Consider the following 24,069-nt stretch of genomic DNA (forward strand, 5'->3'; position numbering starts at 1 on the left):
TGTGTTCCTCCAACTAACAGGCTGCCAGCCAATCACACGCCTGCATGTCTGTGATGTCATTTCCTCTTGTCTCTGTGGTGGATCCTTTTTCTCCAACATTTCCTTGATCTTTAAAACGGATGGATGGATGGATGGATGGATGGATGATGGATGGATGGATGGATGATGGATGGATGGATGGATGGATGGATGGATGGATGGATGGATGGATGGATGGATGGATGATGGATGGATGGATGGATGGATGGATGATGGATGATGGATGGATGGATGGATGGATGGATGATGGATGGATGATGGATGGATGGATGGATGGATGGATGGATGATGGATGGATGGATGGATGGATGATGGATGGATGGTGGATGGATGATGGATGGATGGATGGATGGATGGATGGATGGATGGATGGATGGATGATGGATGGATGGATGGATGGATGGATGATGGATGGATGGATGGATGGATGGATGATGGATGGATGGATGATGGATGGATGGATGATGGATGGATGATGGATGGATGATGGATGGATGATGGATGGATGATGATGGATGGATGATGGATGGATGGATGATGGATGATGATGGATGGATGATGATGGATGGATGATGGATGGATGATGGATGGATGGATGGATGATGGATGGATGGATGGATGATGGATGGATGGATGGATGGATGATGGATGGATGGATGGATGATGGATGATGATGGATGGATGATGGATGGATGGATGATGGATGGATGATGATGGATGGATGGATGGATGGATGGATGATGGATGGATGGATGATGGATGGATGGATGGATGATGGATGGATGGATGATGGATGGATGGATGGATGGATGGATGATGGATGGATGGATGATGGATGGATGGATGGATGGATGGATGGATGGATGATGGATGGATGGATGGATGGATGGATGATGGATGGATGGATGGATGGATGGATGATGGATGGATGGATGATGGATGGATGGATGGATGGATGGATGGATGGATGGATGGATGGATGGATGGATGATGGATGGATGGATGGATGGATGGATGGATGGATGGATGGATGATGGATGGATGGATGATGGATGGATGGATGGATGGATGGATGGATGGATAGATAGATAGATGGTAAATGTATTAAAGGTGCGTCAGCAGCCAACAGTTACAGGTCTGATGATGATCGTCAGCAGAAAATAATCCAGACATTAATAAAGGATCACAGATCAGACTGATGATCAATGGATCAGCACGGCTCCTCGCTGTCTGGTTTCCTCTCTAACCCCGCCTGCATGCTGTGGTTCTGGTCCCTGGGTCGGACCTTGAAGGGTCCAGTTCTTCTGCTTCTACCAGAACTTCTCCGCAGGCCCGGTTCTGACGCTGCTGAGACGGAAGCGTCTCTCCGGTCGCTCTGGACCGCTTTGACCCGTTCTGACGCTCTGTGTTCAGGCGGCCCAGGTGGTTCTGATCGCCCTGTTTGAGCTCAACACCCCGGAGTTCACCATGCTGCTGGGGGCGCTGCCCAAAACCTTCCAGGACGGCGCCACCAAGCTGCTGCACCACCACCTGAAGAACTCCAGCAACGTGGTGAGTCAGCCGCGCTGCTCCCGACCCGGTTCTGGTTCTGTTGGACTACCCTGTCTCTCTCTGTCTGCAGAGTTCTCCCAGTAACACGTTGGGTCGGACGGTACCGCGCCACACCCCCAGCAGAACCAGCCCCCTCACCTCTCCCACCAACTGTTCCCATGGAGGAGTCTCCCCCAGGTAGGCGGGCCGGGACAGAACCGGTTCTGATGAGCTGGCCTCCTGACTGAGCTTGGCTGCGGACCCGGCTGCTGAGTCTCGCTGCAGGGTTGACGGTTCTGACCCGATGGCTCCTCTGGTTCTGAAGGTTTCAGGGTGTAATGCATCCCAGAACCTCCGGTTCTAAACGTTCTCCTGCAAACACACCTCCAGGTTCTGCTGCTTTTGGACTTCTTCATGAGAACCTGGACCCACCTCCTCCTGAGCAGAACCTGGTGGATGTTCCTGGAGAACATCTGGTTCTGGAGGCGTCACAGGAGTCTGGGTTCAAACCCGGACCTTCAGACAGAACCTCTGAGGCCTGAGGAGCTCTGCTGGGTGAAGGTTCTCCGCTGCTCAGTGAGCTTCTACCTGCAGGGGTTCTGGTTCTGGTTCTGAAGCTGCTTCCTGATGTTCTCCAGGTTCCTGGAATGGGTTCTGTTCTGCAGACGGAGGAACATCTTCAGAACCTGGAAGAACCCTCCGTGGTTCTGTGTTGCATCCTGAAACGTTCAGATGTTCCTCAGAGATCCAGCAACCAGAGAGCAGAACCTGTAGAACCTCAGTGATCAGAACCAGTTCTAACTGCGGTTCTGTTGTGTCCAAACTACGCTGCCTTTTGAACCCGTTGAACAGAAACGGATCGGACAGAACCAGAGGTCCGCTCCGGCCCAGAAAGGCTCCAGAACCGTCGGCCCGGTTTCCCCCAGCAGAACTCAGCAGCCGTCCTGTGCCCTAACTGGACCTGCCTCCTCAGACTGCTTTGTTTTTGTCTCCTCTCTCTGTCCGTCCTGCTGTCCGTCCCCCGCCGCCCCCCTCCCCCAGTGGGTCGTGGGGTTGGGGGATCGACGGTCCGTCCAAGCACCCCCCCGCCCCTCCCCCGTGCCTCAGAACGATGCGCAGAGCCTTTTCGCCCAGGTACCAGGATGCCTCCGCTCAGGCCTGGTTCTGTTCTCCGTGGGTTCTGATGGACCCGGCGTGGCTCAGCATGCAGATTACGGTCTGAGCTTCAGAGCGGTTCCCTGATCCGGTTCTGCTCTGTTTGTCCAGCAGCATGACGGAGTACGACACAGAGAACATGAACGCTGAGGAGATCTACAGCTCGCTGCGCGGCGTCACCGAGGCCATCCAGAGCTTCAGCTACCGGAGCCAGGAGGACCTGAACGAGCCGCTGCCACGGGACGGCAAGCGGGACCACGCCGTGAGTGTCCGACAGTGGGAACCTGTTAATGGGAGGGGCCAGTTTCAGTGGGAATCATGTTAACTCGGATCATGTAGCCCAGTGGTTCTGGTTCTGTTGTGTATCTGAGGTCCTGCTCTCCTGTCCAGCAGGTGGGACGGGAAGGCGTGGCGCCCTCTCCGGGTTCTGAGGCCCGTCTGGGTTTGGACGTGGTGGAAGGCGGCCGCACGGCTCTGGACAACAAGACGTCGCTGCTGAACACGCCGTCGCCGCGCTCCTTCTCTGGGCCCAGGACCCGCGAGTTCTCCCCGTACGGATACGGCGACACCATCTACGACAAGAGCGCCCTGAAGGAGGCCGTGTTCGACGACGACGTGGAGCAGTTCCGCGACTGTGAGTCTCTGCAGGAGGGGGGCGCCACACAGAACCTCCTACCGTTCACATTCAGAACCGGTACCGTTTTAGGTCCATCAGAACCTTTAGTTTTAGGTCATTTAGAACCTTTAGTTTAAGGTCCATCAGAACCTTTAGTTTGGTTCCATCAGAACCTTTAGTTTTAGGTCATTTAGAACCTTTAGTTTAAGGTCCATTAGAACCTTTAGCTTTAGGTCCATCAGAACCTTTAGTTTGGTTCCATCAGAACCTTTGGTTTGGGTCCATCAGAACCTTTGGTTTGGGTCCATTAGAACCTTTGGTTTGGTTCCATCAGAACCTTTGTTTTGGGTCCATCAGAACCTTTGGTTTGGTTCCATCAGAACCTTTGTTTTGGGTCCATCAGAACCTTTGGTTTGGTTCCATCAGAACCTTTAGTTTTAGGTCCATCAGAACCTTTAGTTTTCGGTCCATCAGAACCTTTGGTTTGGTTCCATCAGAACCTTTAGTTTAAGGTCCATCAGAACCTTTAGTTTTAGGTCCATCAGAACCTTTGGTTTGGTTCCATCAGAACCTTTAGTTTTAGGTCCATCAGAACCTTTGGTTTGGGTCCATCAGAACCTTTAGTTTTAGGTCCATCAGAACCTTTAGTTTTAGGTCCATCAGAACTTTTGGTTTGGTTCCATCAGAACCTTTGGTTTGGTTCCATCAGAACTTTTGGTTTGGTTCCATCAGAACCTTTGGTTTTCGGTCCATCAGAACCTTTAGTTTGGTTCAATCAGAACCTTTAGTTTTAGGTCCATCAGAACCTTTGGTTTGGTTCCATCAGAACCTTTAGTTTTAGGTCCATCAGAACCTTTAGTTTCAGGTCCATCAGAACCTTTGGTTTGGTTCCATCAGAACCTTTAGCTTTAGGTCCATCAGAACCTTTGGTTTGGTTCCATCAGAACCTTTGTTTTGGGTCCATCAGAACCTTTGGTTTGGTTCCATCAGAACTTTTAGTTTTAGGTCCATCAGAACCTTTAGTTTTCGGTCCATCAGAACCTTTAGTTTGGTTCCATCAGAACCTTTGGTTTGGGTCCATCAGAACCTTTGGTTTGGGTCCATTAGAACCTTTGGTTTGGTTCCATCAGAACCTTTGTTTTGGGTCCATCAGAACCTTTGGTTTGGTTCCATCAGAACCTTTAGTTTTAGGTCCATCAGAACCTTTAGTTTTAGGTCCATCAGAACCTTTAGTTTTCGGTCCATCAGAACCTTTGGTTTGGTTCCATCAGAACCTTTAGTTTTAGGTCCATCAGAACCTTTAGTTTTCGGTCCATCAGAACCTTTGGTTTGGTTCCATCAGAACCTTTAGTTTAAGGTCCATCAGAACCTTTAGTTTTAGGTCCATCAGAACCTTTAGTTTTAGGTCCATCAGAACCTTTGGTTTGGTTCCATCAGAACCTTTAGTTTTAGGTCCATCAGAACCTTTGGTTTGGGTCCATCAGAACCTTTAGTTTTAGGTCCATCAGAACTTTTGGTTTGGTTCCATCAGAACCTTTGGTTTGGTTCCATCAGAACCTTTGGTTTGGGTCCATCAGAACCTTTAGTTTTAGGTCCATCAGAACCTTTAATTTTCGGTCCATCAGAACCTTTGGTTTGGTTCCATCAGAACCTTTAGTTTGGTTCCATCAGAACTTTTGGTTTGGTTCCATCAGAACCTTTGGTTTGGTTCCATCAGAACTTTTGGTTTGGTTCCATCAGAACCTTTGGTTTAGGTCCATCAGAACCTTTAGTTTTCGGTCCATCAGAACCTTTGGTTTGGTTCCATCAGAACCTTTGGTTTGGGTCCATCAGAACCTTTGGTTTGGGTCCATCAAAACCTTTGGTTTGGTTCCATCAGAACCTTTAGTTTTAGGTCCATCAGAACCTTTAGTTTTAGGTCCATCAGAACCTTTGGTTTGGTTCCATCAGAACTTTTGTTTTGGGTCCATTAGAACCTTTAGTTTTAGATCCATCAGAACCTTTAGTTTTAGGTCCATCAGAACCTTTAGTTTTCGGTCCATCAGAACCTTTGGTTTGGTTCCATCAGAACCTTTAGTTTGGTTCAATCAGAACTTTTGGTTTGGTTCCATCAGAACCTTTGGTTTGGTTCCATCAGAACTTTTGGTTTGGTTCCATCAGAACCTTTGGTTTAGGTCCATCAGAACCTTTAGTTTTCGGTCCATCAGAACCTTTGGTTTGGTTCCATCAGAACCTTTGGTTTGGGTCCATCAGAACCTTTAGTTTTAGGTCCATCAGAACCTTTAGTTTTCGGTCCATCAGAACCTTTGGTTTGGTTCCATCAGAACTTTTGTTTTGGGTCCAGTAGAACCTTTAGTTTTAGGTCCATCAGAACCTTTGGTTTGGTTCCATCAGAACATGTGTTTTAGGTCCATCAGAACCTTTAGTTTTAGGTCCATTAGAACCTTTAGTTGTAGGTCCATCAGAACCTTTGGTTTGGTTCCATCAGAACCTTTTGGTTTGGTTCCATCAGAACCTTTAGTTTAAGGTCCATCAGAACCTTTGTTTTGGTTCCATCAGAACCTTTAGTTTTAGGTCATTTAGAACCTTTGGTTTGGTTCCATCAGAACCTTTGGTTTGGTTCCATCAGAACCTTTGGTTTGGTTCCATCAGAACCTTTAGTTTTAGGTCATTTAGAACCTTTGGTTTGGTTCCATCAGAACCTTTAGTTTGGTTCCATCAGAACCTTTGGTTTGGTTCCATCAGAACCTTTAGTTTAAGGTCCATCAGAACCTTTAGTTTTGGGTCCATCAGAACCTTTAGTTTGGTTCCATCAGAACCTTTAGTTTTAGGTCATTTAGAACCTTTAGTTTGGTTCCATCAGAACCTTTAGTTTTAGGTCATTTAGAACCTTTAGTTTGGTTCCATCAGAACCTTTAGTTTTAGGTCATTTAGAACCTTTAGTTTGGTTCCATCAGAACCTTTAGTTTTAGGTCATTTAGAACCTTTAGTTTTAGGTCATTTAGAACCTTTAGTTTGGTTCCATCAGAACCTTTAGTTTTAGGTCATTTAGAACCTTTAGTTTGGTTCCATCAGAACCTTTAGTTTTGGGTCCATCAGATCCGATGTGTCTCCATCCTGCTGTCTGTTGCTCCCCCCTCCCATCCTCCACCTTCATCCTCCTCCTCTTCCGCAGGCCGGCGGCCGGAATCAGGAGGAATCCAGACCAGTCTTCCCAAAGCCTTTCCTCCGGGTAAACACGCTCCCTGACTCCGCCTCTCCTTCCCTCGTCTGTCCCTCCATCGTCCTGTGACTCCACCCACTTTCTGCTCACCTGCCTGACTAACAGCTTCATCTGATACCTTCTGTTTCGTCCTCTCCCGTCCGAGCAGTCGGTCCCGATAACTCGGACCTGGTGGCTGACCTGCTGAAGGAGCTGTCCAATCACAACGAGCGCTGTGAGGAGCGTAAAGGAGCCCTGGTGGAGCTGCTGAAGATCACACGGGAGGACAACGCGGCGGTGTGGGACGAGCACTTTAAGACCATCCTGCTGCTGCTGCTGGAGACGCTGTGTGACAAAGACGTAGGTTAACTGGGTTCTGGTTCCCACTCCTGTTCCCCTCACTGGTTAAACTGGGCCAGTCCTCCTTTACAGGTCTTCTCTACCAGTAGCTCTATTGACTCAGTCCCAGAAGGTCCAGCAGTTCTGAGAGTCACCAGAGAAATGAGGACTGGATCGGGGCTTTGGGCCGGTATCCGCTGAATGTGTTCTTTGTTCCCATCTCTGAGCAGCACACCATCCGGGCTCTGGCTCTGCGAGTTCTGAAGGAGATCCTGAGGAACCAGCCGGTCCGCTTCAGGAACTACGCTGAACTGACCATCATGAAGACCCTGGAGGCTCACAAAGACTCCCATAAAGAGGTGACCGGGTCCAGGAGGGTTCTGGTTCTGCTCCTCTAGAACTTCTTATACCAGACAATGCTAACTTTACCTAACGCTTCCTAACGCTAATAGTACCTAACAATAACAGAACTAAATGCTATATAATGCGAACTTTCCCTAACGCTACATAATACTAAAGCTACCTAATGCTAACTGCACCTGACGCTATCTAATGCTAACTGCACCTAACGCTACCTAATGCTAACTTAAGCTAACGCTACCTAATGCTAACTGCACCTAACGCTACCTATTGCTAAAATTACCTAACTCTTCCTAATGCTAACTGTACCTAATGTCACCTTTTGATAACAGTACCTAATGCGAGCGGTACCCGATGCTGCCTAATGCTAACAGTATCTAATGCTACCTAATGCTAATAGTTCCTAATGCTACCTAATGCTAACAGTACCTAATGCTACCTAATGCTAACAGTATCTAATTCTAGCTGTACCCAATGCTTCCTAATCCTAACAGGACCTAATGCTAACTAATGCTAACGGTACCTAATGCTACCAAATTTCAACAGTACCTAATGCTACCAGTACCTCTAATGCTGAAGCTACCTAATGCTAACAGTACCTAATGCTAGCGGTACCCAATGCTACCTAATGCTAACAGTACCTAATGCTAACAGTACCTATAATGCTGGGTACCTAATGCTACCTATTGCTAATAGTTCCTAATGCTACCTAATGCTAACAGTACCTAATGCTAGCGGTACCCAATGCTACCTAATGCTAACAGTACCTAATGCTACCTAATGCTTACAGTACCTAATGCTACCAAATTTCAACAGTACCTAATGCTACCAGTACCTATAATGCTGAAGCTACGTAATGCTAACCGTCACATGACTCCGCCTCCCCACATGATGCACGAACATCCTTATTATTTTTGGACGCTGTGGAAGCGGTCTGCTGTGTCAACAAATCCCATAATGCTTTGCAAGGAGAACTCTCAGGGCAAAGCATTCTGGGATATATCTGCTTGTCTAGTAACCATGGAAGCTCACTACTTTTCACGTTCAAATTTCGAGTCCACCACTTTTTCATCCGTTAGACGTTCGGACACTCGTCTAAAATGGCGTAATCTCTATATAGCTGTTAGGGCGGACATTTAGACGCAGCCAGGATCTTCCCTCTGATGGTTTTATAGTTTAATTTCAGTTTTTTCCCTCTTTTTCCTCTTTAAATGTTTTTACCTTAAATCCTCTAATATAGGCCGGGGCCTTTATTTCACTCAGGTGCATCTTGGTCCAGGCCATTATTGGAAGGAGGCCAGAATTAGAGGCAGGCCTCTATTTCTTTTTTTTTTTTTCGATCTTAATTTATTTATTTTAGTTAACTCAGTAAACAATAAATTCCAAGGCAGTATGGAATATAAAAAAAAAAAAAAAAAAAAAAAAAACAAGGCCTCTATTTCTATTTGATCAAAACAGACCAACAGTGGAAAGAATAAAAAACTGATTTTTTTGTCTCTTTGAACCTATAAAATACTGGGTTTATTTATTGAAAAAGTACAGTTACCATAGCGATATACAGAACAATATTCAGACATCAACAATCAATTAGTTGTCATGAAAATGTTTCTAAATCAGAACCGGGCCGACACCAGAACCCTGGTGTAAAGCTGTGACCCGGGTGGAACCCATCGGGTCCATGAGGTCTGCTCTGATCGTCCTGCTGGACGCTGTGATGCAAACAGCCGTTTGGTGTGGAAGGTTCTGATGAGACGCGGCGTCCTCTGCTGGTTCTGATGTCGTCTTCCCGTCTCAGGTGGTGCGTGCGGCCGAGGAGGCGGCGACCACGCTGGCCGCGTCCATCCACCCAGAGCAGTGCATCAAGGTTCTGTGCCCGATCGTCCAGACCGCCGACTACCCCATCAACCTGGCCGCCATCAAGATGCAGACCAAAGTAATCGAGCGCATCGCCAAGGATTCGCTACTGCAGCTGCTGCCAGACATCATCCCCGGACTGCTGCAGGTAGGCGACCCGGTTCCACTGGCGTGGGGGCGGGCGGCGGGAGCAGAAACTTCCATGACGCTTCCTGGGAGGCTTATTTGGACAATGTTCATATTTGGACAGGGGGAATTATTTGCCTTATTTGTCCCTGGAAATGTTTGTGTGCACTCTGCTCCCGCCGGACTCCTCCCACGTTCCCGCCGACCCGCCGTGGGTGTGTGCGCACGTGCGGGCGGCGCGCACGCTCGCCGCCTGATGCTGCTGTGTTTCTGCTGCAGGGCTATGACAACACAGAGAGCAGCGTTCGCAAGGCCAGCGTGTTCTGCCTGGTGGCCATTTACGCCGTCATTGGAGAGGAGCTCAAACCACACCTGGCTCAGCTGACGGGCAGCAAGGTAGCACACACACACACACACACACACACACACACACACACACGCACACACACACGCACACACACACACACACACGCCAGGCCGCCGCGCAGCAGACGGCGGCGCTTATCTGCTTCCCATGTTGTTGCCTCCCAGCCGGTTCCAGCCGGTCGGACCGTAGCAGAACCTCTACGTGTCCTTCACTTATGTAAAGTTCAGCTGAGCGGGTCAGGCCCACCTGACTGGACAGAACCTGAGGAGTGACATCACGCCGCCATATTTGGACCTCCTCTCAGGTCCAGAGTCCGGTTCTAACCGTCCTCCTACCAGAACCGCGCTGATCCAAAACATCAGGACCGCTAACAGACAGAACCTGCGGTGGAGCAGCGCCGCCCCGGGGGGCTCAGTCCCAACCGGGGGGCTCAGTCCCAACCGGGGGGCTCAGTCCCAACCGGGGGGCTCAGTCCGAACCGGGTCAGCACCAGAACTTTAAACCCAAACCCGGCAGAACATCTGGAACGGCTGCTATAACTGCCTAGTCAAAGCCCGGAGCCGGACCGGTTCTACACGCAGCCGGATCAGACGGGCTCACAGAACCGCTCTGGAACCATGAGGTGGGAACGGGTCAGGGAGGAAGTTCTGGTCCAGGTTCTGTTTAGTCCAGCTCAGATCCATCCGGCTGGTCCGGGTCCGTTTGGGTTCTGTGGTTCTGTCTCTGTTGGTAACTGGACCCACTTCATTCCAGTACCAGGACTATCTGTTTGGACCTCATCTCCAGCGAAGGTTCTGATTGTGTCCAGAGTTCTAGAAGGATCCGTTCTGAGTTCTGGAACCAACAGCTGAGAGGTTCTGACCCGCTTTGCTGAACCCATTTCATTTGGTTCAAAGTCACAACCCAGCGTCTGTACTTTGACGAGGCCGCCTAAATGTTCTGGTTCTGCTAACTCAGATATAACGGGTCCATTACTGTGTTCTTGTGGGTCAGCAGTGGTTCTGGTCTCACTCAGAGCCGTAGAACCGGACCAGAACTGAGAGACCCAGAGGTTTTGGTTGTCCTCAGTTCTGTGGGTCCAGGTGTTGGAACCTCTGGGTTCTGTTTACCGGGCCCCGGTCCGGTTCCTTCCTTACAGTAAAAATCTGATGTTTATGTTGACAGAACCGGGCCCGTCTGGGTCCAGTTAACACTGGTTCTGGTTCTGTTTGCAGATGAAGCTCCTGAACCTCTACATCAAACGGGCCCAAACCACCAACAGCAACAGCAGCAGCTCCTCCGACGTCTCCTCCCACAGCTAAGGCCCGCGGGCCGGAACCAGAACCAGCTGGCCCACGGGCCGGAACCAGAACCAGCCGGCGGGCCAGAACCTTCCCTGTCCAACGCTGCCTGCTGGTTCTGTTGATCCTCCATCAGGTGGACAGAAGCGGATCAGCGCCGCTGCTTCCTCTGAAGTTCTGACTGTTTCTACCAGAACCGCCCCGCTCCTCTGGACCCGCTGCGCTCCTCCAGAACCGCTGCGCTCCTCCAGAACCGCCCCGCTCTTCCAGAACCGCTCCTCCACCATCCTTCATGCTGTTCACCACGAGGCCCGGTTTCAGAAGCAGAACCAGAACTTTTGACCCGTTCTGCATCGATCGTTTCTTTTCTAAAGACATTTTGCTTTAAACAATCCGGTTCTGGTTCTGATCAGACTTCTTTGTGGATCATCCAGGTCCAGAACCAGGAGAAGCTGAGGTTCTGGTTCTGATCCAGAATCTTGGAGTTTGTTGGATCCACTTGGTTCTGGTACCATGAATGCTGGGTTCTGAGTTCGCTCCGCTGGACTCGGGTCTCTGGTTCTGAATTTGGAAGAACCTCTGTACCCGGTCCGACTGGACAAGCAGTAGGTTCTGTGATTGGATCAGAGCTCCTGGTTCTGGTTCTGACAGCAGGAACCGACCCGGTCCCCTGGCTGGAGAACCAGAACCCCGGCAGCAGCAGGTTCTGGTTCTGGTTCTGTACATAGACTGTTTGCACGTTGGCCTGCATGTGGGCGGAGCCTCCTTTGGACCCGCCTCCTATAAAGTGCACTTCTTCACGTCGCTGGTTCTGAAGAACAACCCGAGTTCTGCTGGGCCCTCGAACCGGGCCGCCAGTCGAGATTCAGCAGAACTAGAACTTTTGAATCGGTACTGAAATGGACGTCTGGTCTGGCGGCGCAGAGGTTCTGGGTGATCCAGACGGGTCGGCACCAGAACCCAGATTTTATTTATGTTTTATTTAATCCTGTTTGGGTTCCTTTGGTCCGATTGATAAACTGTACAGAACCGGTTCTGATGACAGATGGAAATAAACGAACTGAGGAAAGAGTTCTGGTTCTGGTTCTGATCTGTTCGGTGCTTCGATGATTGAGATCATTTCAGGAACCGGATCCGGCCGGCCGGCGCCTCCAGAACCGGCCCGTTATCCGGGGTTCTGTGGACCGGTGCCGTACGGTGAGTCCATCCAATCCTCCACAGAGTTTCAGGTTGAACAGCAAGTCCTATCTATTCTATTGTGTTCTATGATCAGCCATGTCTCTAGCTGACCGGGTCTTCTGGGCCTCTAAAATGGACCCTGGTCCAGGCGGTTCTGATTGACCGGATCCGGGTCCAGAAGGAGAGGACAGAAACCTAAAGGTTCTGAAGGCGGTCGGGTCTAACCATCTGGTACCAGAATAGAATAGATGGAATAGAATAGATGGGACACGATCGGATAGAACAGAGTAGAATAGATATGGCCGAATATATAGAACATGACCAAATAGACAGAATAGAAAAGAACGAATAGATGAATTAGAACAGAATAGAATAGATTCTGTTCTATCCAAACTTTTACATTTTAAGAAGAACTGAAGCGTCTCTGTGTCCAACATTTAGTGACAATAAAGTTTCTGTTTCTGAACAACAGACTCAGACCTGGATCTGGTTTTGGTTCTGGAAACTCAGCTCACATGTTCATATCAAAAACATGAAGTAGAAATATGAGCATAGATAGAAACTGCTGCAGACGGGCGCTCTGCCATTCTGTTTGGACTTTAGTTCAGAACCAAAGAACCCATTTGGGTCAGAACTGAAGTCCAGCTTGTCTTTAGGGACGGATGCAGAATCAGTGCCGTGAATGGATCTCTAGCTCCGCCCTTCATGCCCCGCCCCTCATGCCCCGCCCCTCAGGCTCCGCCCCTCAGGCGTCGTGCTGATGGAAGATAAACAGAGAAAATGACAGAAGATAGAAGCGGTTCATTAAAATAACTTTATTTATAATAACAGTGAGGAAAGTTCTCCCACCTAGAAACCAGGGAGGGTCTGAAATCGTCCCCACAGGTGGATGATGTCTCCACTGAGAGACATCATCAAAGAAAACAAATCACAATCTGTGAGTTTTTAAATATTTATTGGATTATTCTGCTGAAAGTTAGTGTTTGATCACCTTAGAAATCTATGTTAATATTTGGTGCAGTAGCCTTTGATCTCAGAGGTCAAAGGTTTCCTGTAGTTTTTCAGCAGGTTTGCTCTGCAGGAGGGATTTTAGCTCACTCCTTCACATAGATCTACTCTAGATCAGTCAGGTTTCTGGACTGTCGCTCCCTCCGAAGATTCTCTATTGGGTTTAGGTCTGGAGAGTGGCTAGGCCATGCTAGAACCTAGATCTGCTTCTTCCAGAGCCGCTCCTTGGTTATCCTGTCTGTGTGCTTCGGCTCATTGTGATGCTGGAAGACCCAGCCTCCACCCATCTTCACTGCTCTCACTGAGGGCAGGAGGTTTATCACCAGAATCAATACATGATCACCGCTCATCCTGTGCAGTCACTGTGTCCCATGTGCAGAAAAACATCCCCAAAGCATGATGCTGCCACCCCCATGCTTCATACTGGATGTGCTCTCTTCATCCTCTGACATGGGAGCTGGCTCGGAGCTCGTCTGCCTGGCTGTGTGTTTCCTGGACGGGGCCGCCTGTGGAGCTGGTTGACAGTTGCCTTTTGTATCTATGCTTCTTTTTCTATGTCTGCTTCTGTCTCCTTGAACCCCAGTGGGCCTCAGCAGATGGCCGCTCACACTGAGCCTGGTTCTGCTGGAGGTTTCTTCCTGTTCAAAGGGAGTTTTTCCTCTCCACTGTCGCTACAAGCATGCTTAGTGTTTCCCATTGGTCAATGGCAAACTGAAGTTGGGCCGTGACATGTGCATGTCTAAGCAGGGGAACCTTCCATGCCATGCATGATTTCAAACCGTGACATCTTAGTGTATTGCCATCAGTAACCATGGAAACGGTCCAGGCTCTTTCCAGGTCATTGACCAGCGTTAGTTCTGGGCTGATTTCTCACCTTTCTTAGGATCAGTGAGGCCCACCAGGTGAGATCCTCCAGTCTGAGGCAGATTGTCAGCCATGTTTAGCTTCTTCCATTTTCTAATGAAGCTCCAACAGCGGAGCTTTTTCCACCAAGCTGTTCGGTTATTTCCCTGCAGCCGTTTCCAGCCTGGTGGAGGAGGACAGTTCTTTAGTCTGGGTCATGTTAGTAGCTGGGTTCTTCCTGATAGTCTGGGGGGGGGGGACAGGTGTCTTTATGCATCTAACCACCTCAGACAGGTGCGTCTAATCTAGGAGAATAAATGGCGGCGGACCTTTGGAAGGCAGACTAACAGGACTTTGAGGAGCAGAATTAGCTTAATGGTGTTTAAATACTTATTTTCAGCTGAATCATGCAAATAAAGAGTTAAAAAAATCATAGATTGTGATTTCTGGATTATTTTTATATTGTGTCTCTAACAGTGGAGGTGCACCTATGATGAACAGCAGGGGGTCAAATACTTATTCTCCTCACTGTATAAAGCTCTTTCAAAGAGCTGAATAGAACGATAAACAAAAGGAAAATGATGATGCATCATGACCTCTGACCCCACAGCTGGTCCCAGCAGCTAATTTTCAGAAGCCTTCTGGGTTTGGAGATCAATTAACTCCCCGTTAAGGGTCCATCGAGGGTTCTGGATGAGCTGACCCCCCCAAACCCGCTATTTCTGGTTCAGTGTTCCTTCAGAACCGGACCTTTGTTCTGACCTTCTTTCCCAGAACTCCCAGTTTATCCAAACACTGCAGCAGAACTTCGGAGAACTGTGGTCCGGCTCCCAGCCGCGGTTCCTCCTCAGGTAAATTTCCACATGGAGCATCTGTGGTGCCGGGACTGATGGTGTAATCAGAGGGGCGTACTTTGACCCGGGAGTTCAGCTAGAACGGGTCTGGAGGTTTTCCATGACCTGTTGGGCCCGTTCACAGGGTCCGCTGGACCCGCCTGAGGTTCTGAAGGGTTCTGTGCTTCCAGGACCAGTTCCCTGGGTTCTGCAGAACTCTGTGAGGTTATTGAGCTGCTCGCTCAGCTGGGTATTCTGATCACCCAGCAGCAGGTCCGGTTCCGTTAAACGCTCTGAAACTGGACGGAACCAGTGGCCCGTTTGGTCCAATCAACCCGTCTCCTCTGAGATCTGGACCTGGTACCAGTGATCAGGGAGGAACCAGCAGCGTTTAGGGGCTGATCCCTCAGGGCGTCTTTGCCTGGTTTGGGTCGCTCCAGGGTTCTGGAACATGTGGGTCTTTGGGGTGGGAATGCTTTCTGCAGGCTTCAGGCTGCAGCAGACATGTTGTTTGTTGTGAATGAAGCCGCGGCGGGTCGTTCCGTTTGGACCTTTGTCATTGTGGGTTCTGAGCGGCTCCAGATAAACATTAACCCGAGCAGACTTTGAGATCTGCGGCGCGCAGCAGCTGCTGCGGCAGCGTCTCCTCACACGTTACCGTAGGAACAGCAGGGGCCCGGGCGGCCCACCCGTCCTCTCTCCGGGGGGGCAGGCATTGGTACCGCTGAAGGAGGTGTGCCGGCAGACCCCGCCTCCCACGGGTCGCCCAGGCAGGACGGTATAAGAGGCGGCTGGCGGGCGGAAGCATGAAGGAACCCAGCCAGCTCATCTCTGCGTCTGACGCCTGGTCCGTTGTCCTGGTACCGATCTGGAGAACATGCTGTTCTGCCACCCGCAGCCCGAGTCCTACCACCAGAACTCCTCCAGCTACATCAGGTAAGGCCTCCGCTTGGACCCGGACCCGGATTTCCTCCAGAACTCTGCAGAAACCGGACTTTTTAACTAGAATTGTTTGTTCTGCAACAAGAATGTTGGAGTTTGGAACATCAGCCTTCGGACCCTTTGTTCCTGTGATTAGATAAGAGCTGCAGCCTCCATCCGCTCCGCTCTATTATTAGAAGCTCTATAACCATTAACATCTGAAGGGGAGCAGCTGGAGGCCGCGGGATGGCCGGGAGCTGGAGGAGGTTCAGTCTGCTCTGTCCTTCTCTGCAGGGAGGCTCTGGCGCCGTTCCTGAAGAACGAAGAAGCCCGACTGAGAGCGGAGAGCGGCGCCAAGGGGGGGCCCTTCCAGTACGTACTGTGCGCGGCCACATCGCCGGCCGTCAAACAGCAGGAGGAGACGCTGTCCTACCTGAACCAAGGTACCAACCGGACCTCCTGGGCGCAGGGTCAGGCGGGTCAGAGTACAGAACCAGACGGGTTCTGCAGGTTCCAGGTTTTAACTGAACGTTTGTGACCCGATGAAACCTAAAACCAGTTAAAGATTGACTTCATGCAGCCAGAAATCCAGCTTATGGTCAGAACCTCTGGAAACGGGTCCTGGAACCAGAACCCGCCACTGACTGGGTCAAAATAGAGAAAAAATAAGAGTAACAGCAGATGAGGATAAACAAAACAGAATAAACTCTGATGTTTCAGGGAGAAAAAAAATCAGACAGATTCCTGAGATTTATTTTATACTTAATAAATTTTAAATCAAGTCTGACCAGATATTTAAAACATTTTGGTTTTAAAAGACTTAAACAAAAAGATAAATATTTTGATATATGCTGGTAAAGATTCTCAGGCATCCAGGTCATAGTTGCTAAAAAATAATCCACTGGACTTTATTTCCAAGTTTGAAGACGTTTAGCTTCCATCCATCCATCCATCCATCCATCCATCCAACATCCCTCCCTCCATCCATCCATCCATCCATCCATCCATCCATCCATCCATCCATCCCTCCATCCATCCATCCATCCATCCATCCATCCATCCATCCATCCATCCAACATCCCTCCCTCCATCCATCCATCCATCCATCCATCCATCCATCCATCCATCCATCCCTCCATCCATCCATCCATCCATCCATCCATCCATCCATCCATCCATCCATCCAACATCCCTCCCTCCATCCATCCATCCATCCATCCATCCATCCATCCATCCATCCCTCCATCCATCCATCCATCCATCCATCCATCCATCCAACATCCCTCCATCCATCCATCCATCCATCCATCCATCCATCCATCCAACATCCCTCCCTCCATCCATCCATCCATCCATCCATCCATCCATCCATCCATCCATCCATCCATCCATCCAACATCCATCCATCCATCCATCCATCCATCCATCCATCCATCCATCCATCCATCCATCCATCCATCCATCCATCCATCCATCCATCCATCCATCCATCATTCTTCCATCCATCCATCCATCCATCCATCCATTATCCATCCATCCATCCATCCATCCATTATCCATCCATCCATCCATCCATCCATCCATCCATCCATCCCTCCCTCCCTCCATCCATCCATCCATCCATCCATCCATCCATCCATCCATCCATCCATCCATCCAACATCCCTCCCTCCATCCATCCATCCATCCATCCATCCATCCATCCATCATTCTTCCATCCATCCATCCATCCATCCATTATCCATCCATCCATCCATCCATCCATTATCCATCCATCCATCCATCCATCCATCCATCCATCCATCCATCCATCCCTCCCTCCCTCCATCCATCCATCCATCCATCCATCCATCCATCCATCCATCCATCCATCCATCCATCCATCCATCCATCCATCCATCCATCCATCCATCCATCCATCCATCCATCCATCCAACATCCCTCCCTCCATCCATCCATCCATCCATCCATCCATCCATCCATCCATCCATCCAACATCCATCCATCCATCCATCCATCCATCCATCCATCCATCCATCCATCATCCTACCTCCAGCTGCTTCCCATCCAGGGAAGATTTTTCAGTTCAATATGACAGAAATAGCATCTAGATTGAAGATCTATATGCCTCCTCTGGACCAGACTGCTGTCCACCTGCACCTTCAGGACAAAGGACATTCATGTGAGGACCAGAATGTTCACATTTTGGACGAAGAGGACAGGTGGTCTGAGGGGCGTGAAGGAAGCCATCTATGTTAAGAAAGAAAAACCAACCTTAAACAAGATTTCAGCTTTCAAAAACCTTCAACGCAGACCTCACCTGTTCATCCAGGCCAACTATTCCCTCTAACGCCCCCCCTTTCAGAGACATAGACAGGTATGGGGCATTGCAGGCTAACAAAGAAGCCAAACGACCCCCATTCCAAAGGGGGGGACCCGTTCATCCGTTTCTATTTGCATGTTTTCTAAACTAAAACCAGGCTTTGTTGGGCTGCTGGATAAAACCTGGAACTAAACGCTATTTCTGACATTTTGGATTGAAAAATCTTCCTGGATGGAAGAGAAACGTCTTCAAACTTGGAAACAAAGTCCAGAGGATTGATTTTTTAGCTTTTTAGGAATATTGATTTACCAAATTCATGACATTAGAAATATGAATAAAGTTCCTGTCAAACAGACTGAACTGCCCCCCCCCTGCAGTTCAGTCTGTTAATAGGACGGGTCCAGAGTTCTGGTACCGGTCCAGACAGATGCGTACCCCCACCAGATACCCAGATGTTGAGTATGTGCATAAAACAGCAGGCCGACCTAATAAACTCTCCATATCAGATGGTTTATAACCTTTTGGCCTCAAGCAAGCCTCAGTAGAACCAGTTAGTTTCTGGAATGGACCAGTACCAGTGGGAGCGGAAACAGAGCCGCACCATCATTCTGCCACCACCGTGCCTCACAGCCCCCAGGTACACTATATTGCCAAAAGTATTTGCTCACCTGCCTTGACTCACATATGAGCTTAAGTGACATCCCGTTCCTAATCCATAGGGTTCAATATGACGTCGGTCCACCCTTTGCAGCTAGAACAGCTTCAACTCTTCTGGGAAGGCTGTCCACAAGGTTTAGGAGTGTGTTTATGGGAATTTTTGACCATTCTTCCAGAAGCGCATTTGTGAGGTCGCACACTGATGTTGGACGAGAAGGCCTGGCTCTCAGTCTCCGCTCTAATTCATCCCAAAGGTGTTCTATCGGGTTGAGGTCAGGACTCTGTGCAGGCCAGTCAAGTTCATCCACACCAGACTCTGTCATCCATGTCTTTATGGACCTTGCTTTGTGCACTGGTGCACAGTCATGTTGGAAGAGGAAGGGGCCAGCTCCAAACTGTTCCCACAAAGTTGGGAGCATGGAATTGTCCAAAATGTCTTGGTATGCTGAAGCATTCAGAGTTCCTTTCACTGGAACTAAGGGGCCAAGCCCAGCTCCTGAAAAACAACCCCACACCATAATCCCCCCTCCACCAAACTTTACACTTGGCACAATGCAGTCAGACAAGTACCGTTCTCCTGGCAACCGCCAAACCCAGACCCGTCCATCAGATTGCCAGATGGAGAAGCGCGATTCGTCACTCCAGAGAACGCGTCTCCACTGCTCTAGAGTCCAGTGGCGGCGTGCTTTACACCACCGCATCCGACGCTTTGCATTGCACTTGGTGATGTATGGCTTGGATGCAGCTGCTCGACCATGGAAACCCATTCCATGAAGCTCTCTGCGCACTGTTCTTGAGCTAATCTGAAGGCCACATGAAGTTTGGAGGTCTGTAGTGATTGACTCTGCAGAAAGTTGGCGACCTCTTCGCACTATGCGCGTCAGCATCCGCTGACCCCGCTCCGTCAGTTTACGTGGCCTACCACTTCGTGGCTGAGTTGCTGTCGTTCCCAAACACTTCCATTTTCTTATAATACAGCTGACAGTTGACTGTGGAATATTTAGGAGCGAGGAAATTTCACGACTGGATTTGTTGCACAGGTGGCATCCTATCACAGTTCCACGCTGGAATTCACTGAGCTCCTGAGAGCGACCCATTCTTTCACAAATGTTTGTAAAAACAGTCTGCATGCCTAGGTGCTTGAATTTATACACCTGTGGCCATGGAAGTGATTGGAACACCTGATTCCAATAATTTGGATGGGTGAGCAAATACTTTTGGCAATATAGTGTATTAAGTCCAGGTGGGAGGTGTTGATTTGCACCGGGTCAGAACCGTCTCGGTCCGTAAAGGTGTTAAACTGTTTCTAGTGTTCCAGCAGGTTCCACCGTTGGGTAGAACCGGAGCAGAACTATGATCCTGAACCCAGATTAAGGTGGATCAAAGCAAATAAACACCTAGAAATTCTGTGATGCCTTCAGAACCAAGGTCCAACTGAGGTGGAGATCTAAAACAATCCCAGATCAAATAAATCAGTGAAAGTCCTAAACTTCCAGATTTCCACCAGCGGTTCAGATGAAGCTCCGCCTCCAGCCTGTAGATCTGTGTTCTCAGAACGTTACGCTAGGTGATTTTAAACCCTGTCAAAGTTCTCCTGGTTCTGGTTCTTGTTTCTCCTCATGAGCCAAACCCTAACCCGTCTGAACAGACCGGTTCTGGTTTATCCACCGACACCGGCTGCCATTGGTTCCCTTCATGCTTGACCCTGACCGCAGCGTCAAGGAGGAGGACGTCCTTCCCTGGTAGAACCTGGATGGTCGTCTCAGTGTTTGTTTGGGTTCTGCTGCCGCCTTCCAGCACTGATGGCGGGTCAGGGATGTTTGGACCAACCAGACTTGGTGCCACACCGGCTTCATGCCACGCCCACTAGTGGCTCCATTCTTTTTGGACAGTAGGGGCGTGAGTAGAAATGCAGCAAATTGACCACAGATCGGATTCGAACCCGGGTCGGCCGCATCGAGGACTAAGGCCTCTGTGCATGGGTTGTGTGTGCTAACCACTGCGCCACCTGCACCCCAAACCCAGGGTCAACTGGGTCCCTGCTGGTACTGGACAACATTATTAGTGAGCAGTGGAGCGTTTCCTCCACTGAGCCACTGCTGCACTTCCTGGGGAGTTGGCTGGGTGGAAGCGCAAACACCTCCAAATTGTGCATACTGTTTGTGAAATGCATTTTTGACGTGCAGAAAGAAGCGGTGTCGTGGTTAGCATGTGAGGAGTCTCTCGCTGTCAGACGGAGCGTGCTCAGTGCGGCCGTGGATTTTCCTGGACATAAGTCTTCAGACGTGTTTCTTATGTCTTCAGATCCGATCTGAAAGGTTTCTACATAAATTGGACTTATTTGCTATTTTTAAATGCTAACCGCGATTTCTTTAATCTTTTCTTTAATTGTAGGTCAGTCCTACGAAATCCGGATGCTAAACAGGAAGCTAATGGAGTATTCGGTCATTAGCAGCAAGTATGTGAAGGTAGGTGGAAGGTGGTTTTCTTCTTCTTCTCCTGTCTGGCTTCATGATCGGACCCTCCTGACGGGCCTCCGTCGCCAGGCTGTCGCTGATCACCCGGAGCTTTTAGCAACCTAGAAAAATAAAAATGTGGCAGGTGGCGTCTGTGCAAACAGATGACGTGGAGGACCAGGAGATGTTTGACCTGTGGTCCTCAGTCATGCATGAAGTCTCCTTCCATAAACGTCTCCACAGACCGATAATTGATTTATTGGAGCGTCTGAGCTGCAGGGCATTAGCCGCTTCCGTTAGCTCAGAAAAGATGTCCGACTTTATCTGAAGCTGCAGGAAAGCTGGAGATCAGAGGGTCTGAGGGTCCGATCTCTGAGCCGGGTCCCTTTGGACCTGCAGGAGTCCAGATCAGTGGGTCTGAGGGTCCGATCTCTGAGCCGGGTCCCTTTGGACCTGCAGGAGTCCAGATCAGTGGGTCTGAGGGTCCGATCTCTGAGCCGGGTCCCTTTGGACCTGCAGGAGTCCAGATCAGTGAGGACGGTGATGAAGCTGTCAGGACGTTCTTGTCTTGTTTCCTGTGAGTGAATCCAGATGTTCCTCAGCCTGAAACCTGCTTCTCTGCAGAGCATCGTCCGCATCGTGTTCCATGACCGCCGCCTGCAGTACATGGAGCACCAGCAGCTGGAGGGATGGAGGTGGAACCGACCCGGAGACCGGATCCTGGATATAGGTGACCTGCAGTAACATCACCTCAACTCCTCCAGCAGGTTCTGTCCCTCATGATTCTGTCCCTAATGGTTCCGTCCCTCATGGTTCCGTCCCTCCTGGTTCCATCCCCCATGGTTCCGTCCTTCATGATTCTGTACCCCATGGTTCCGTCCTTCATGATTCTGTACCCTTTGGTTCCGTCCCTCCTGGTTCCGTCCCTCATGGTTCCGTCCCTCATGGTTCCGTCCCTCATGGTTCCATCTGTCATGGTTCTCTCCCTCCTGGTTCTCTCCCTCCTGGTTCCGTCCCTCCTGGTTCCGTCCCTCCTGGTTCCGTCGCTCTTGGTTCCGTCCCTCCTGGTTCCGTCCCTCTTGGTTCCGTCCCTTAGGGTTCCGTCTGTCATGGTTCTGTCTCTCGTGTTTTCGTCTCGCATGGTTCCGTCCCTCCTGGTTCTGTCTCTCTTGGTTCTGTCCCTCCTGGTCCCGTCCCTCCCGGTTCCGTCCCTCCTGGTTCCAGCCCTCCTGGTTCCGTCCCTCATGGTTCCATTCCTCCCCGTCCCGTCTCTCATGGTTGCTTCCTTCATGGTTTTGTCCTTCAAGGTTCCATTCCTTCCGGTTCCGCCCCTCCTGATTCTGTCCCTCCTGGTTCCGTCCCTCATGGTTCCGTCCCTCATGGTTCCGTCCCTCAGGGTTCCGTCTGTCATGGTTCTGTCTCTCGTTTTTTCGTCTCGCATAGTTCTGTCCCTCCTGGTTCCGTCCCTCATGGTTCCGTTCTCATGATTCGGTTCTCCTTGGTCCAGAGGACATAGTCCCAGACCTCTTGTCCTTCATCCAGGTCCAGCTTTTCTAACCAAGCTCTGCTTCCATCTTGGTTCTGGAGAGAAGAAGGATGTGACTGACTGTCCGTCCTACGGAGCGGGGACTATATGGTGGACTGACCGTTTGGACAGACAGTCGCTACCTTTCGCTCCCCGTTGATCATGTGACTCCGCCTCTCTGTGCTTTGCAATAAGTCGCCGCTGTGACAGGAAATCCCAGAATGCATTCTGGGATATATATACTCATCCAGTAACCATGGATGGTCACCGCTGTTCAAGGTGGGAAATGTTGAGTCCTCTACTTTCTCCTCCACTAGATGTTCGGACAAACATCTGGTTAGGGCGGACATCTGGACACAGCCCAAGCTTTCACCTTCAGTCCTTCCAGACTGGGTCAGGGTCATGACCTTTGACCTTTAGACTCTGAGCTTCCCGCCCTGACCTTTCGCTGAATGTGCTGAGATGATGGTGTGAGATGTTCTCCTGTAGAACCTGATCATGGAGGAGCTCAGCCTGATGAAGATGTGTAGTCATCTTCAGGCTTGGTGGGAACCAGAGGCCCTCTGAACCTCTAATGTGTTTTTCTCCCAGATATTCCCCTCTCAGTGGGGGTCATAGAACCTCGTTCAGACCCTCTGCATCTCAACACCATCGAGTTCCTCTGGGATCCCCTGAAGAACGCCTCCGTTTTCATCCAGGTAGCTCCGGATCTCCAGCGAACGCCCTCAGAGGTCTGGGTTTGGTCTCACTTCTCCGTGTCTCCTCAGGTCAACTGCATCAGCACCGAGTTCACCCCCAGGAAGCACGGCGGGGAGAAGGGCGTTCCGTTTCGCATCCAGGTGGACACCTTCACCTCCACCGACCATGGAGAATATGTGGAGCATGTTCATTCGTCCAGCTGCCAGGTCAAGGTCTTCAAGGTAGGAGCTGCTGGTCAGGACGCCGCGTTCCGAGCCGAACACGCTCCAACCTTCCTGTTCTGGTTTACAGCCCAAAGGAGCGGATCGCAAACTGAAGACGGATCGGGAGAAGATGGAGAAGAAGACGGTTCAGGACAGGGAGAAGTACCAGCCGTCTCATGACACCACCCTGCTGAAGGAGGTGAGGCGCGCGGCGCGGCGTGACCCCACTGGCCATCCCATTGCCCCTCCCCACATTGAAACATTTCTGGAGGCGCCACTGGAAAATATCCGGTTTGATCCCCATAGACTGCCAATCTGGGTTCAAGAAGCTTAACTCCACACTGCTCCTCGGGAGCCGCACAATGGCAGCACACTGCTCCCCAAGGGGAGGGGTTAGATGCAGAGAGTGATGAGTTTCTCCATTGTGACATCAATAAAGTTTTTATTTATTTATTTATTTTTTGTTTTAACAAATATAAACATCTATGAAATTCTTGTGATTTGTTTCATAAATATCACCACAGTCAACTGATAGCTTTGATATTAAGTTACTC

At 50.0% G+C, this 24,069-nt stretch overlaps 2 protein-coding genes across 42 annotated transcripts in view; both read left to right on the top strand.

Moving 5' to 3' along the window:
• The window catches only part of clasp1a (cytoplasmic linker associated protein 1a), a 57,433-nt gene extending 45,494 nt beyond the window's left edge, over positions 1-11,939 (top strand). For 17 of the 41 annotated variants that reach the window (XM_038269282.1, XM_038269278.1, XM_038269294.1 and 14 more), the window contains 11 exons: positions 1,453-1,590; positions 1,661-1,767; positions 2,611-2,703; positions 2,836-2,986; positions 3,115-3,358; positions 6,516-6,572; positions 6,712-6,902; positions 7,112-7,240; positions 9,037-9,243; positions 9,501-9,617; positions 10,803-11,939. In XM_038269282.1, coding sequence (XP_038125210.1) covers positions 1,453-1,590; positions 1,661-1,767; positions 2,611-2,703; positions 2,836-2,986; positions 3,115-3,358; positions 6,516-6,572; positions 6,712-6,902; positions 7,112-7,240; positions 9,037-9,243; positions 9,501-9,617; positions 10,803-10,889 — 1,521 coding nt within the window. In that variant the 3' untranslated portion in view covers positions 10,890-11,939. The remainder of the gene's footprint in view (positions 1-1,452; positions 1,591-1,660; positions 1,768-2,610; positions 2,704-2,835; positions 2,987-3,114; positions 3,359-6,515; positions 6,573-6,711; positions 6,903-7,111; positions 7,241-9,036; positions 9,244-9,500; positions 9,618-10,802) is intronic. The other 24 variants (XM_038269304.1, XM_038269306.1, XM_038269317.1 and 21 more) reach the window with 7 other exon arrangements.
• Positions 11,940-15,253: 3,314 nt separating this feature from the next.
• Positions 15,254-23,806, top strand: tfcp2l1 (transcription factor CP2-like 1; the record flags this gene model as incomplete). The annotated part of the gene is made up of 7 exons (XM_038269275.1): positions 15,254-15,667; positions 15,947-16,095; positions 21,027-21,100; positions 21,713-21,818; positions 23,205-23,311; positions 23,381-23,533; positions 23,604-23,806. Coding segments are annotated over exons 1-7 (851 nt in total), but the record flags the coding sequence as incomplete, so codon positions are not given.
• Positions 23,807-24,069: the final 263 nt, after the last annotated feature.

The sequence above is a fragment of the Cyprinodon tularosa genome, unplaced genomic scaffold (assembly GCF_016077235.1).
Source record: "Cyprinodon tularosa strain WSP-4 unplaced genomic scaffold, ASM1607723v1 ctg727, whole genome shotgun sequence".
NCBI lineage: Eukaryota > Metazoa > Chordata > Actinopteri > Cyprinodontiformes > Cyprinodontidae > Cyprinodon > Cyprinodon tularosa.